At 32.7% G+C, this 16390-nt stretch overlaps 1 protein-coding gene and 1 pseudogene across 1 annotated transcript in view; both read left to right on the forward strand.

Annotated features, from left to right (window-relative positions):
- Nucleotides 1-8972: 8972 nt before the first annotated feature.
- Nucleotides 8973-16390, forward strand: part of LOC124532349 (protein timeless homolog) — a 53947-nt gene continuing 46529 nt past the window's right edge. The window contains exons 1-4 of the mRNA XM_047107233.1: nucleotides 8973-9389; nucleotides 9457-9640; nucleotides 14938-15072; nucleotides 15674-15930. Coding sequence (XP_046963189.1) covers nucleotides 9136-9389; nucleotides 9457-9640; nucleotides 14938-15072; nucleotides 15674-15930 — 830 coding nt within the window. The 5' untranslated portion in view covers nucleotides 8973-9135. The remainder of the gene's footprint in view (nucleotides 9390-9456; nucleotides 9641-14937; nucleotides 15073-15673; nucleotides 15931-16390) is intronic.
- Nucleotides 10811-14185, forward strand: LOC124532347 (annotated as a pseudogene).

Below are 16390 nucleotides of genomic sequence, written 5' to 3' on the forward strand. Positions count from 1 at the left end.
AATGATATGTTACAAACCTTCTTCTCAAAGAGAGAGGAAGCCTTAGCCCAGCAGTAAGAATTTACAGGTTGTTGTTGTTTTTTTTTAATACCAAACTTTTTTGTAAAGATTTCTCAATATCGAACTGAAGTTATCTTGCCTTATTAAGAAAATACCAGTAATTCATCGTTATTAAATGTATCTCTGATTAAAGCAATAGTTATAATTAATTGCACGTTTTCCGAATCAGTTTGATCTTTAGAAAATGTTATTAAACGATTTTGTCCCTCTGATGTCTGGTGACTACTGAAGCAAATTTGGCAACTTTTGTGTTATCAAGTCGTGTTAACAAAAGGTTTCTAAACAAAAGAAAAGTCAAAACTGATACAATCTTCTGTTCCAAGAATCCATACAAAGTTTTCAACGAGAATTCCCAACCGTTACAATAGACACTCACCATTATAAAATATAGCTTACCGCCTTAAAGTATGTACAGGTACTGAATATAACGGTGCCGATTCATTACGTTCAAAAATCTAAACTTCACCCTCATAGTAGTAGGTAGGTTCTCATATATCTTTGGCCTGGCTAGGTATATGGCCGCAGAACTAGAGGTCCGAGGTTCAACTCTCAGATCGAGATGATAAAAAGTATTGGGTATGTCTATTAAAATGTTTCAAAAACAGCAAGGAATCTTTACAATAATCAAGGTCGTGATGCACTCTTTTCGTGTCGGAGTTGCCGTTAACATCGGGCTATGAGAGTAGGTAGCTGAGTGTGCAAATGATTTTGCGCACACACTTGTGTACACTACAATTATTGCGTAGTTTTCTGTTCTTAGAGGATGTTTTAGAGGATAAATCGAACCGAACCTACTTGGTAGTAGGGCTTTGTGCAAGCCCGTCTGGGTTTGTAAAAACAGTACTCAGTATTGTTGTGTACCGGTTTGAAGGGTGAGTGAGCCAGTGTAACTACAGTCACAAGGGACATAAAATCTTAATTCCAAAGGTTGAGACATTGAGGATGTAAGGAATAGTTAATATTTCTTGCAGCGTCATTGCCTATGGGTGATGGTGACCACTTACAATCAGGTGGCCTATGCTCGTCCGACAACCTACACCAAAAAAAAAATTCTAGCCGAAACCACACAGATTTGAACTACGGAATTTTGTTTACACAAGTCCTTTTTATTTCGCAAAAAAAGTTTTTTTTTTTTTATGAAAGTTGACAAAATATTCTACACAGAAATATTTCGAAGTCTGACAAAGCCGTGTATTTTTCCGGTATAGAAATATCGCTGTACTACTCTCCCGTCTACAAACAATCCCCCTGCAGAAAATCACGTCCGTTGTTTGCAGCAGCCTGACAGAAAAACGTAAGTTTCAGCTGTTTTAATTTATAATTTACTAGCGATCTGCCCCGGCTTCGCACGGGTGCAATGCTATGACATCACAGTAGAAACTTCTAAATACAAAAACCTTCGTATCGAATCACTCTATTTAAAAAAAAAAAAACATCAGAATCCGTTTCGTAATTTTAAAGATCTAAGTGTACATAGGGACAGACAGCGGTAAGTGAATTTGTTTTATATATGTAATGACTAACTGAATCCGCAGCTTTACCTCTATTTCCTCGAGTGGTAAAACAAAAGAATAGCAAATTAAACAACAACACTTTCGTATTAATAATATTAGCCGTGACATTTAGGTATTTGTAATATTGAAGTCCAAAATATTTTAAATGATAATGCCAAATATAATACGGCTTTGGTATTTTCGGCAGAACCCAGACACATTCGATTAGAAATCCTATATGAGATACTTAGCTTAGGATAATTGAAATATCAACGTCTAGATTAGACGTAAGAGGGTCTTGCTATTTATTTAGGCTTAACAAGGGATAATAACTTCAATCACTTAAGTGATTAAACAATTGAGATGATTAATACTAGACTTGAAATGTACGATACTGTTAAAATAACATCTAAATAGACTGTAAATTACGACTAAGATGTACGGACTTCAATGCTTCTATTAAAATTTAAATCATCTGTTTATGAAGTGGAAGCCTTTCGATCGATTTTGTCTAGTCAATTAAGGTCCTACATCGCCGAGTTTTTGTACTACACCGCTTTAAAGTATCCACTAGTCATTAAATCACTCGCTCGCGTCCGATTTTGTAGATTTTATTTATTTTATCTTTATAGACTATCGCATAATTAGGTACCCCACGAATAGCCTTAATTTTGGAATTTTATTTGTAAAAAAATCCGCTTTCTATCACTTGACTATAAATTTAATTTTGACGTACAATTACTATTTTAAGTACCCTTATTAAATTTATGTAATATAAGTACTTATATAACTTGTAAGTTATTAGTCTTTTGTACAACTTGCAATATCAGCCACCTTACAAACGAGTCGCCACAAAACGAGCCCCACAGTCGTCAGATCGAACATAATAATTAGTTTGTCAACTCGAACGTTTTCTTTTTTTGCGGACAGTACGCGTACAGTCGCTATTAGAGCGCGATAATCCTGTTATTGGTATGTTGCCAACGTATCCTGGGCACTGCGAGCTGGCTACAGGCCAGAAAATAGGCTACGATTGCGTTCGCCGACAGAGATCAATGGGAAAACGTTGCTCTAAGCTTGTGTTTCGCTAGATGTTGATACCCATTGATTTTATCAAGCAAAAAGTTGCCAGACTTTTATATTCTCCGCTTATTTTGTTATTTTTATCGAGTAAAGACTTATATTTTACCTATTTAAGTATCTTTATGCTTCATAACCTAGCTATAGGGTTTTGTGCAAGCCGTTTTGGGTACGACCCAATTTTCAAATATTATTAATTTCTACCTTCAAATAGCATTACTTTTTAATGTTTCTAATTTAAAGGATACTCTCAGTTGAGAAGACAGTCCTAGAAATTTTCGGACCATATTTGAAACTGGTAATCAAATATATCAATAAAATATTCGTAATATTATTTCCAGTAATATCTCAAGGATGGCTGGTCATGGAAAATACAGCGTGGTAAATGTAAATACATGAACCCGCAATAAAGCAGCTTGATGGAAAAATGCATTTAAAAACACGTTTTTTTTCGTTTTTTTGTTTAGTTATTATTTACATTAAAACAGTTAAAACAAAATAATTTAAATATTATAGTTTATATAGTTATAGCTGGACAAAATAAAATGCACTTTGTAAATTTAACGTTGAATTTAATTTAACTTCATTTCTCTTAACTTTACGGAACTCGGAACTCAATATAAACGTCCACTAAAGAGAAGTACGCAAAGGCAGAAAAAAATAAAACACAAAAAGTGCTGTAATAATCCACTAGCAATTAAAATCGGCGGATAGTTCGAGCGGCGTATTTCTAAGTGCGCTTATTGGAACACAAGCTTACTAAATAGAAGAGTTGTATGTAGGGAGACTGTTTTTCGAGTGAAAAAGTGAATATAAACAAGGACAAAATTAAGTGCAACGTTTCACATGTAATATATAAAACTATTTTTAAACAAATCGTGACAATTTCATATATCTTCTAAAGAAAAAAAGTAACAGCCTGTAAATTTCCCACGGCTGGGTTAATGGCCTCCTCCCCCATTGAACATATTCCACCACGTTATTCCAATGCGGGTTGGAGGAATGCACATGTGGCGGAATTTCAATGAAATTAGACACATGCAGGTTTTCTCATGATGTTTTCCTTCACCGCCGAGCACGAGATTAATTATTATAAACACAAATTAAGCACATATATATAGTGGTGCTTGCCTGGGTTTGAACCCGAAATGATGTTAAGATGCACGTATTCTAACCACTGGGCCATCTGTGGCTCTCTGGCTCTTCTAAAAATGTTTTTAATTTTAGTAAACTTTACAATAAACTTTTACCGTATCACATGATAAGTTACATTATTTAAATACATTCTTTAATAATAATGTTATAAAACTATTCAATATAGGTTATAGGTATAGTAAGCCTTGCATACTTTTTATCTGAATAAATACAGATTTTTTAGTTTCGGTGGTAATTTTTATTATAATATGACAATTGTAAAGATTTTTTTTATGAGATAGGTGGCAAACGAGCAGGCGGCTCACCTAATGGAAAGTGACTACCACCGCCCATGGACATCTGCAGTACCCGGGGCTTGCAGGTGCGTTGCGTTACGGATTACGCTCTTTTCTAGAGAAAAGAGCGTAATCCGTAACTGCTAAGGTTCTCATGTCGTATCGGTTCGGAAAAACCTCCGGCGATAGCTGGTTCGACAAAGTGGTTGTGCGAGGCAGAAAATGTCTAAGAAATCGCGCTGTTGTGCATTTTCAGACATCAAGGTGGTGCGGGTTTTTTATTGATAATTTTACTTATCTATCACAACAAAACTAGCCTAGTGTGAGTCGGACTATAAAATCACCCAAAAAATTCAAGTTGTTGCATGACAACCGCCTCAAAATTTTATTTTCTTATTTATTGTATTTGTTGACATAGCGGCAACAGATATTTCTACATCATCTGTGAAAATTTCTACCGTCTAACTATCATGATTCGTGAGATCATGATGGCCAGACGGACGGACAGCGGAGTTTTATTAATGGGTCTCTAATTAAACAATTCGTATATCACGCAGAACAGAACTAAACGTTTTATTTTAAAATGTTAACACCAGGCCATCGCAGCACATTATAAAGTTCACAGATAAAATTACATTTTACATATACCATTTGGGCACGGAATATTAAATAATATATAAGCATATTACAAAACAATAATAATTATATTTTTATTTACATAATACTTTATTTATAATGTCTATAGTATTATTGTTCGTTCGAAATATCTTCCCTAACAGAATAAAGGAAGTAAGAAACAAGTAGATACTAAACAAACTTGAGAAACAAAAGCCGTAATGCCAACTTCTTCAAACAAAATTATTCCAAGTCCTTGTAACTATATAAATTAAATTTGTATTATGATATTGTGTTATTTTTTTACAGAATTATACTTCAGTCGAGATAAAATAATGACATAAAGTAGTTGATAACTGTATATACGTATTGTGTTCATAAAAATAATTGTTATAATTATTGTATTAGAATTCGTAAGAGCTCAGTGGTTAAAGCTTGTGAATTTGATCAAGATCACGTGTTATTTCTGAGGCAAGAAATACTTAATTTTGGCTACTCAATTTACGTTTATAATTATGAATGTTGTGGTGGATATTAAAAAAATGTGGGGATATTGACATATTGACATAAATCTGGCAGCGAGCTGGACAAAAAGCAAATCTATATCCTTACCTGAAGAACCTATGTCGAGCGGAGTAGTCAAAGGTATAATGTACCGTTTCAAACTCAAACTCAAACTCAAACTCAAATAACTTTATTCAAAATATAGAAGCATTACACTTTCTTATTGATGGTCAAATGAAACAGTATCATCGATTCGGAAAAGAAAACACCCTGAGAAGAACCAGCGAAAGAAACTCAGCAAGTGCTGATGATGCTTCATTACTTGTTAGAGTTAATAGCAACAAGCTTATTATAACGATGTAAACAATGCAATATTATAAAGATCATTGACAAAAAATATGCGTACTCTTTGCCTTATTTAATGTAAAACAAAAAGAAATAGTGAACTTAATGCTACCGATATTTTAGGAGATATATCTCTAATACTAGTAATTTCAGATATAAGCTAATATTTGATTCTTCAGTGGACCATAAATAAGGATTTATTTATGGTCCCGAACAGGAATACTCGGTGACACTGTAGACGCGGTTATGAAGTTAGACAACTAACGGATCCAAGTATAATTCGATTAGAATATTCTGGCTATTTTCAATATTTCACGTCTTACGGTATACGAATGATATATACTTATACTAAATTTTTTTTTGCTATGAAAATGAGCAGTCTGTTTATTCATAACCTTTGGACCGATCTGGTATTCTCTGCAGGATGTTTTAAATATATATTTTTAGTATATAAATATTCATTTATTTTCATAATATTTTAGATACTTTGTAGAATCTGTGATAATCATTGTATAAATATAATAATATAATTATAATAAATATGAGACAACATCACAAACATTACACTGATACCAATGTAAATAGCTGAAGCACTTGTGTTATGGAAATCAGAAGTAACGACGGTACCACAAACACCCAGACCCAAGACAACATAGAAAACTAATGGTAATCTACATCGACTCGGCCGAGAATCGAACCCGGGAACTAAGAGTGGCGTACCGATGAAAACCGGTGTACATACCACTCGACCATGGAGGTCGTCATGTATAAACATAAGAAGAGAAGAAATTTGTACTCGTAACAGCTAGTTTCTTTATTTCCAATACGGCTTGCTTATGCATTTGTAAAATACAATACAGTTGATATTTACCTATTTTATTTTACCACTCAGAGATTTTTGTTTATGAGATAGGTGGCAAACGAGCAGGAGGCTCACCTGATGGAAAGTGACTACCACCGCCCATGGACAACTGCAACACCAGATTCATCGGAGCAATCCCCGTGAAAAATTTCGGTAGAAAATGCAGAGTGATCCAACATCTCTACGCAAAGCCAAAGGATCATGGAGATCGGAAAGGGCTTGATCGTCGATAACTCGAGCCGCTTAATCATAAAGCATAAGTAATATCACTATAAACAAATAAATAAAAAAGAAAAATCCTCCAAGGATTGCCATTGTTCCCTGTTGAGTGCTATTTGGTCCCAGTTTAAGCCAGCAATTCTTCTGATATCGTCTTTCCATCGTATTATTGGTCTTCCTCTACTTACTTACTTTTTTACGATTAGCAAACAATAATATATAAATATTATTGTATTTACTTGACTTTGTACGGAGAAATTTCGTTACAGAGAAGAATAATCAGTTACTGACTTACTGGTCGTATGTTTTAGGTAGAATTGACATGCCAAACCAACGCGAGTATTACATTCAATATAATTCCATAAAGTGATGAATCAAACGTGCTTGTAAGCTTAATTTTAATGAAATACATATTTTTACGAGTTTTTATTTTGATTGATTGAGTGAGACATTAGCAGGCTGTTACTTATTACAAATGAATTCACATTCATTCGATGAAAAAGCGACGCCAACAAATTTTGCTGTGGCAGTTTATTTTAATACGTTATAAAGTTTTGGCCAATTTGTTTATATTGTAGGTATAAAATTTATAAGTCACTAGTAACCAAATCTTTTTTTGCACTTATGATATTGAGGTTTAGCATAGTGGTGTTCTTATATAATGAAATATTAACAGTTTTGTAATTAATTAAGTCTAGCGAACATTCTGCGTCGTGCCGTGACTTACGTCGTATGTCGTCGTAAATACTAAATATATAAAGCAATTACTAAGGGCTAACAACACAGTACATTTTTAATGGAAAAGTTGGCAAACCAGGGTGTGACTGCTCCCGTAGACATTTAAGGGGGCTTAAAGGAGTATTGCCAGCCTTTAAGGTATATTTAGCTCTATTCTTGAAGGTTCTTACGTCGTATCAGTTCGGAAAAACCGAAAATGTAGAAAACACCTTAGAAGTCGTGCTGTTTTGGATTCTCAAGACATTAAGGTGGTACCTACTCATTAAATTCTGCAGTAGAGATTAATCCGAAATATTCCCTGTGAAAAATTTTAAGGAGGGTTCAAAGTGATCATAAACATCTCTGCGCAAAGCCAAATGACTAAGAAGTTCGGAAATGACTTGATCGTCCAAAATGGGAGCCTTCCATACTTCCTATGGGCATAGGAAGGAATCTTCCAAGTATTTTGTGCAATAAGCGATTGAAGGCATTCATTATTTTCTAATTGGCTACTAATGCCTTCCCCTTGAACGCAACTGCTTTCACACACCTATGAGTCAAGTAAATTAGAACTTCTCCGGCTGTGTGACACCGTTAGACACCGTTAGTTTTCGCCAATCACCTGGTGCTTCCCTAGGTAGGCAGTTTATAATGGGCTCCATTATCTTGGAGAACAAGGAGGTAATGGCTATAAGTATATAGGTGGACGGATTTGAGTGGTTACCTTTTTTAGGAATCAAATGCACCAAAGAAGTCTTGCAAAAGTTCGGGACGACGCCTAATACGTAAGATTTGTCCGAAACGTTAAAACTGATACCAACTCACTTCGGATCAATAAAGACCACTCGATTTATGCATTTTAAAGGAAGTCAGGAGTCACAGTCACAGTAAGTCACAAAACTCTCGCCACTTCTGCCAATGTACTCCGTCTTTTCCTTGGCAATAAGAAATAGTTTTTGAATGGATTAGTGACAGTATTATATCTTCTTCGATTACTGTGACCTACCTTTAAAAGATAAAAACATCTTATCATCTCATATACCTTTTTAAATCCCCCAACCTATTCGTGCTAATGCTGAGCTATCACAATGTTTCACATGTCTGATGGCGCTTTTTCAAATGCAAATAATTACCGAAGAAATGATGCTATGGCTTGTTGTTGATCTTGTGTCACATTACCTATAAGAAAAATAATTGTTTTGGGCAACTACCCTAGAAACTTTTTTTTTTATTTTATCTGAACAAAATAAATAATATCACTAAATAATTATTATCGAACTTTAAATAAATGACTTCATAATAAATTATCACTGCTGATTTATGTAAGTTTGTAAATAATAATGATAAACCTGTGAAAAAATAAATTTAATAATATAATAAGGTAATTTATATAAAATGATGTCCTGTAAATTATTATACTTGAAGTTGAACAATTAATTGTTAATAATTTTTTTTATACTAGAAACTGAAAACCAAAAACTGGGTACCAAAAATGGCAAAGAAATATAACAATTTGTTAATTTAGTAGGTAAAATCGAGATAATAATTATGCAGTTTCCAATATTAAAAAATAATATTAACGTGTCACGGAACGTATATATTTCTTGTAATGTACAAACGTTGAAACGTCAGATTTGCGCGGGTTATTCAATGTCAAAATACTTGCTTCTGCTTGTCAGTTTACTTTTAATAACAGCGGAATATAAAAGTTAGAAAATAAATGGAAAAGTTCTTATTGCAACGATAGTTTAATGTCGAAAGTTTGTGTGTGAAACATTGAGTGTAACTAAACAATTGTTATTAAACAATTATGAGTTCTTTACTATCTGCAGAACTTTCAGCAACTTGCAATGCATTGGGAACACTGAACAAGAAAACAGGAAAGTATTTGATTGATGACTTTACTTTGAATACGGTTAAAGATCTAATAAGATATCTGCGACGTGATGGAGAAGATCATGAAATTCGAAGACATTTTGGGCAAACTAAAGTGTTACAAACCGATCTACTGCCCATGCTCGTCGATCACTGGGAGAATGAGGAACTTTTCGACGTAACTCTCAGGTTAGCATAAATAAGCTCATTGCATATATTCATAAAAACCAGACTACAACACAATACTATTTCACAGGCTTTTAGTTAATTTGACCAACCCAGCCCTCCTATTGTACAGAGAAGAAGTACCAGCGGAGAGGACTGCTCGACACAATTATTTACAAATATTGACACATTTACAGTCTTATAAAGAGGAAGCTTTTACTAAAGTTGAAACATGGCAAGTTTTCTCAAAGAAATTAGCAAAGATACTTGAAATTGTGAGTAAGACACCAAAATATTAATAATGAGTCATTTGATTCTATAAGGGTGAATATACGCTATTTGCATTTCAAAGGTCTATAGACAATTTTTATGTTAAACTTACTATATTATTGTTTTTCTTTGCTTAAACAATAAATAACATGGTCTTTAATCTGGCCCACATAGTCTATTCACGATAATTGTTTAATTTAAAGCATTGTTAGATTAAAAACAGTAAAAATGTATACTCCTCTGGCCTGCCCATTGATGAGTTATAATTATTTAATGGCAATATCCTTTAAATACGTATGCAAATAAGATTTATTTTTTTTTTTTTTTTTTTTTTTTAATATATGGCTTTTATTTGTGCCAAGAGAGCACAGATTATTTCGCCAATGTCACGTGCGATGGAGAAGACACGATGGAGATTGAACGGTGCGGTCGAGATTGCAGGCTTAAATTAATTTTAAGGGCACAATAGTAGTAGACTCTCTGTTAACCCATAACCTAAAACAATACAATATATAAATAATTAGATAAACATATTACAATATTATTAAGACATCAAATAAGAACGATCACAAAAATATTTACAACTTAATTTTATTACGCTCAATATATTTACATAAAAATTTACAAAGTGGACTAAACACATACATTAACAAACATTCAACATTAATAGGGCGAGGAACTTTGGGAGGGAGAACGTCATATACGGGGTGGAGGAGATTGGGGCAAGAAAACAGTATATGGGATAAGGAACCTTCGTCAAGGCCACATTCACACAAAGAGTGATCTCTAACTCTAATTTTACAAAGATGAACGGGCGTACATGCATGTCCAAGGCGTAAACGGCAGATAGTTGTGGTGACCCAACGTTTAGCTTGCCTGTGATGAGAAAACCAAGGTCGCCTCGGAATAACTGGTTGTAGACTTGCGTAAAATCTACCTTTAGATTTTGATGAAACTTCCCAAACAGAGTTCCAGGATTTAACAAGATGAATTTTCGGTAGAGCACACAAGTCCTGTGTTGAGTTTTTAAAATGATCAAGAGAGCCAGTCGATATCGCAGATTTAGCAAATGAATCTGCTGCATCGTTGTCGGGAATACCAGAATGGCTTGGTATCCAGACAAGCGATAAATCTAGCCCTTTTTGATGACAGATTTATTTTTAAATAGTCACAAACTTTTATAAACATCGAAACATATTTAATTAAAATACACTGTAAAAACATTTATTATTATAAAAAACAAATACTTATTTTCATGTCATGTTACAAATACGTCACTTCATCTGGCAAAGTTTTAAAGAAGAAAACTTATATTTAAAATCGCCGATTTATGTTTTGTCCTTGAATTACTCGCGTACAACAGTGTGAAGTTAGAAGCAAGCTAACGGTCTTTTGCAAAACTTAAATAATATTCCGTCAGTTAGCGATTTACTCTCGAAAAGCGTGCTTGTGCCAGACGTTGGAGTATTTCCTATGGTAAGCATATTTTTTTGTATTTTATTGTTACAAATATGTTTATTTTCTCAATACAAGGTTTATTGTGTGTAGATGTTATGTGTTACGACAAACAGTGGTGAGAAAATGGAGTGATATTGTTTTTGAAGGTTATTTACGATTTTGTCACTTCTCTGGCGTCACTTCTGTGGCATATTTCATGCCAGAGGAAATACATGATCGCCAGAGAAGTGACGAAATTATGTTTTGTTATATATCTAATGTGTTAAGGCTTTATTTTATTTGCTCTAGGTACTGTAGCATAATCAGACATCATGGTGAATGTTAAAAGAAAGCAAACAAGAGAAGAGAGGTTAGAAAAAAAGCGACAAGCTGAAAGATTACGCTATCAAAGAATTAAACGATCCAATTAAAAGAGCAGAATTAAAAGAAAAGGAAAGGCAGCAATATCAGAAGAAAAAAGAAAAGGGACAAATTAAGAGCATACACGATATGACTGAAAGGGAACAAAGGGCAATCAGAAAAATATGGAGAGAGAAGACTAGAAAGCATAGAGATCGCGTGAAGCTACAATCAACTAGAAACTTTCCAGTAACACCACCAGAGTCTGATAATGAAGACCAACCTCCACTTCCACAAAACAATATCGCTTTGGCTGCTAAAAAGCGATCAGAAACTCAGCGGAAACTACGAAATAAACTAATAAAAAAACAAAAAAAAGAAATCAAAGAGTTACGTCAAAAGATGCGTTACTATAAAAAGAAACTACTGCGAATCAAAAAACAGGAAATGACTCCAAACTCAAAAGTATCCGATCTTTTACAAAGCAATAGTAAAGACAAAGTAGAAGAGGTGAAGAAAAAGCTGCTATTTAGTGAGGTGATTCAAAATCAGCTCAAAGAAAATATGAATTTGACAACGAATGACAATGAAAAGAAAATATTTAAAAAAGTATTGAGTGGTAAAATAGTCAGGAAATACAAAGTGTTGAACGAAATTAATATGAAACCGATAAGACAGTCATCTATTGCAAATAAAAGTTTATTAGACATAACACGGAAAACAAGAAATGATAAAACGAAATCGAAGTTACAGAAAATAGTCGCAGAGTTTTTAGAAGAAGATTGCAATAGTAAACTATGCCCAGGTAAAAGAGATTGCATTACAAAAGGTAAAATAAAAAAACAGAAAAGATTGTTACAGGATACCATAAAAAATCTACACACCAAGTTTATAAAAACAAAAAATATAAAGGTAAGTTACACCCTTTTTTGCCAACTAAGACCATTTTGGGTTGTATCTCCAAATATCAACCAAAGAGACACTTGTTTATGTATAACTCATGCAAACATGGAGCTAACCTTGGCTTCTCTAAAACAGGCCAACATCATAAGTTTTACAAGCTATCAGGCTGTGCTTAATTATTTATGTTGCGACCGATACAATGAAAAAAGTCTAATGCGAGAATGCCTTATTTGCAAAAGACGATCTTTAAACTATTATGAGTTCGACAATTCTGTTTTGATCAAACATTCTTCATGGCAATGTGTCGTAGAGGACATTTTTGATATGAAAACTAAAAAAAAACGGAGGGTTCGAAAATATACCAAAATAACATTAAACTGTGCTCCAAGAGATATTGTGATGAAACTTGACGAAAACCTTAATATATTTTTAAAGCATGAGGCAAATATAGTCCATCAATATCAAATAATTAAAAGTCTGAAAGATAACTTAACTGATAAAGATGCTGTGATCCATATGGACTTTTCAGAGAACTACAATACAAAATATTCTTCAGAGGTTCAATCATTCCATTTTGGTGGGTCACGAAGGCAAATAAGTTTGCATACTGTGGTCTTATATACAAAAGGAGAAACAAAATGTTTCGCCACAATGTCAGAAAACTTAAGCCATAATGTACCCGTAATCTGGGCTCATCTAAAACCTGTCATGGAACTCCTTCCTTCTTCAGTAGAAAACGTTCATTTTTTAAGTGACGGTCCAGTTACTCAGTACCGTAACAAAGATATGTTTTTTTACTTACTTTGTATATTGACTGAAACCTATCCAAATATTTGTGATTTTACCTGGAATTACCATGAAGCCGGTCATGGTAAAGGAGCTCCAGATGGCATCGGAGCAACGTGTAAACGAATCGCTGACAAAATTGTTGCTTTAGGATCTGATATTGCCACCATCAACGACCTTGCTACCGAATTAGATAGAAACTGTCCCGGCATTCAAATATTTGTGATTAACGAAAAAGAAATTGATTTTCAAAAGAAGATCATGGAAGACAATAAAGTAAATATCAAACCTTTTACTGGTACACTAAAAGTGCATCAAGTACGAGGAAACCATTTGAGCAATACGCTTTACATGAAGAGCCTAAGTTGCTTTTGTAGCATTTTTTGTCCCCATTTCCATTTAGGCGACATAAAATACCCCCTCAAAAAAAGCAAATTGGATGTTGCTGCAGTATATACTGATTCTGAAGAAGATGCACCAAATGAAATGGTTGCACAAACGTCTAGTCATCTGATTAATTCATCTGAAAAAGACAATACAGACACTCCTTTGTCTGTAAAGAACGGAGATTTTGTTCTTGTAGAATACCAAATTAATAATAAGAAATATACATATGCTGGTGTATGTTCGTCAGATTTTGATGAAGAGGAAGGAGACATCAGGGTTACATTTTTAAAGGTATCCAATGAAGATGGTACTCTTTTTAAATTAAACGACAATGACATGTTTGATGTTAAATGGGAACAGATCTTGACCATATTACCAGTGCCAAATATATTTATGAAAGGCAACAGAGTACTCTACAAGTTCGAAAAGCCAGTTGATGTGTTTGAAAAGTAAATTGTTCAGTATTAAAATAGAAAGTATTTAATTTCGCAAAAATTGTTAAATCTGTTTTTTACAAATAATGAAACAGTTCATGTATACTGTAGACTGATAATTTTTAAGTTGATTAAATAGCCTCGAGACTGATAGATGTGTCATTAGATAGTACTATTGTTTTGTTTTGGAAAAGAAGTTTATATTTTTGTTTTATTTAGTAAGTTGATTAAGATTACAGTGCCTTAAATGTTAAAAACGTTTAGTTTTTTTATTATTTTATAATTTAAAAAAGTATTAATTATTAGTAATAGTATTATTTTACTGTGATTTTTATCTCAGGTGAGACTGATAAACAGAATATACTTAATTCTGTTATTTTAAACTGATTTTGGAAACTTAAGCATTTAAAAAACTATTAATATAATAATAAGGTTGCATTAAGAAATCATCAAGACTGAATGTATCTTTATAATAAAAAGAATATTCTAAATCGTTTTTATGTGTTTTATTTAATATAAGCCACTGTGTGTCACTTTCCTGGTTCAATTTGTCACTACTCTGCCAGTAGTGTCACTCCTCTGGTAACGTATTTTCCTCTGGTACTTATAAAACACAAAAAAATGAGAAATTCTTCTGGCCCCCATCATTACAAATATAAAAATAGTGTCAAATAGAGAAATAATAAATATAAAATAGATAACATTACTTTTTCTTGTGGGACACAAAAAAATCAAATAGCGTATATTCACCCATAAACATATTCAAATTACATATTTGTAAATCATATATTCCCCACTATGTATTGCAATTATAAGTTTAATTTGAAGTATTTAAATATAGTTTTATATTTTTATTCACTACAAAGTTCATACATATTTCCTATTATGAGATAAATAGAACATTTAATATATATGCGCTAATTTTGTAAGTATTTTAAATAGAAAGGTGTAATTAATAGTACACTTTATTTGTAAATGTAATGTGTGATAAACAGGATTGGTCTGAAAGAGACGAAGACACGGGATTGATAATAGAAAGAATATTAATCTTAATAAGGAATGTATTGCATGTTCCTGCTGACTTAGACAAGGAGAGAAGACCAGAGAATGACGCTAGTGTTCATGATCAGGTATAAATTATCATATTTGTTCTTATAGTTGTATAAAGTTTAGTCTTTTATGAACACATATGAAGTCTTCACCATTATGTTTATATGGATTTGAGCGGATGCTATACTTTTAGTATAACCTGTATATTATGTATAATAATAAATATCCACTTCTGCCTTTTATGTTAACATAGTGCTTAACAGGTTAAAATTATTTCATTGGATTTATGTTGTAATGTTTTTGTGTTATAATAATAAGTGTGAGGTTTATTTGTAAAAATCCTGTGGATGAGAGTAGCAGCAAATGTTATTATCAAAACTTTCTGTAGACTGTAAAATTGAATATAGGTACACATTTGTCTCATGGAAAATAAGATGTTGGTCTTTCTCATAGTTTTATCCTCATTTCATTATTAAAAAGTAATAACAATTGCAGTTAGTATAATTAGGTAGACTTTAATTTAATAAGTTTTATTAAAGTGTTAAAAAAATAATTACTTATTCTTAACTGACAAACAATATTAAATATATTTTCCAACAACTTGATATCACTATTGCACTTCCATTCCTTGGTATGCAGTACCAAGCCAACATTCTTTTAATATAAATTACATCTTTTAAGGTTCTTTGGGCATTAAATCAAGCAGGAATTTTGGATATAATTCTGTACATGTCTTCGGAGAATGAGAAACAGTACTTCATGCATATAATAGAAATTATATCTCATTTATTGAGAGAACAGAATCCCACAAGCCTAGCCGATGCAGCTTTACAGCGGAGTGTTGATGAGAAGCTCCGAGATGACCAGGAATTATTAACTATGAGAATGATGGAGACTAAGGAGAGAATGAATAAAGTAAAGATGTATTCATCTACGAGGTTAGTTTTTTTTTAGTTTTGGTAACCTTATTAGTGTTTGTTTAGTTGTATTCTTTGCCTTAAATTGTGATAACAGTGCACAGATTATTTCACCAATAATTTTTATTTTTATCAGGATGGTTGATTAAAAATAATTTTAAAATTAGTAACATTTTGGATAAGTAATATTATTTTTTTCTTAGAACAACACAAATTTCCAATAGTATAGAGTATAGAGAAATAAATAAATTAGTATTTAATATATATCCATATTATTATAAAAAGGTATTTAGGAACTATTCATATACATATGTATGTTTATTTTTATTACTCAATAGTTGTTGGTTATTTTTAAATCTTATATGTTTTTGATACCTACATTAATGAAGTGAAATTCCTATACAATAAAAGTGATTTGAAATTCGAAAAAACGAAAGAAGCTTTTAATTTTGTTTCACTTTTATCCTTTGTGACCATAATT

The sequence above is a fragment of the Vanessa cardui genome, chromosome 9, assembly GCF_905220365.1.
Source record: "Vanessa cardui chromosome 9, ilVanCard2.1, whole genome shotgun sequence".
NCBI lineage: Eukaryota > Metazoa > Arthropoda > Insecta > Lepidoptera > Nymphalidae > Vanessa > Vanessa cardui.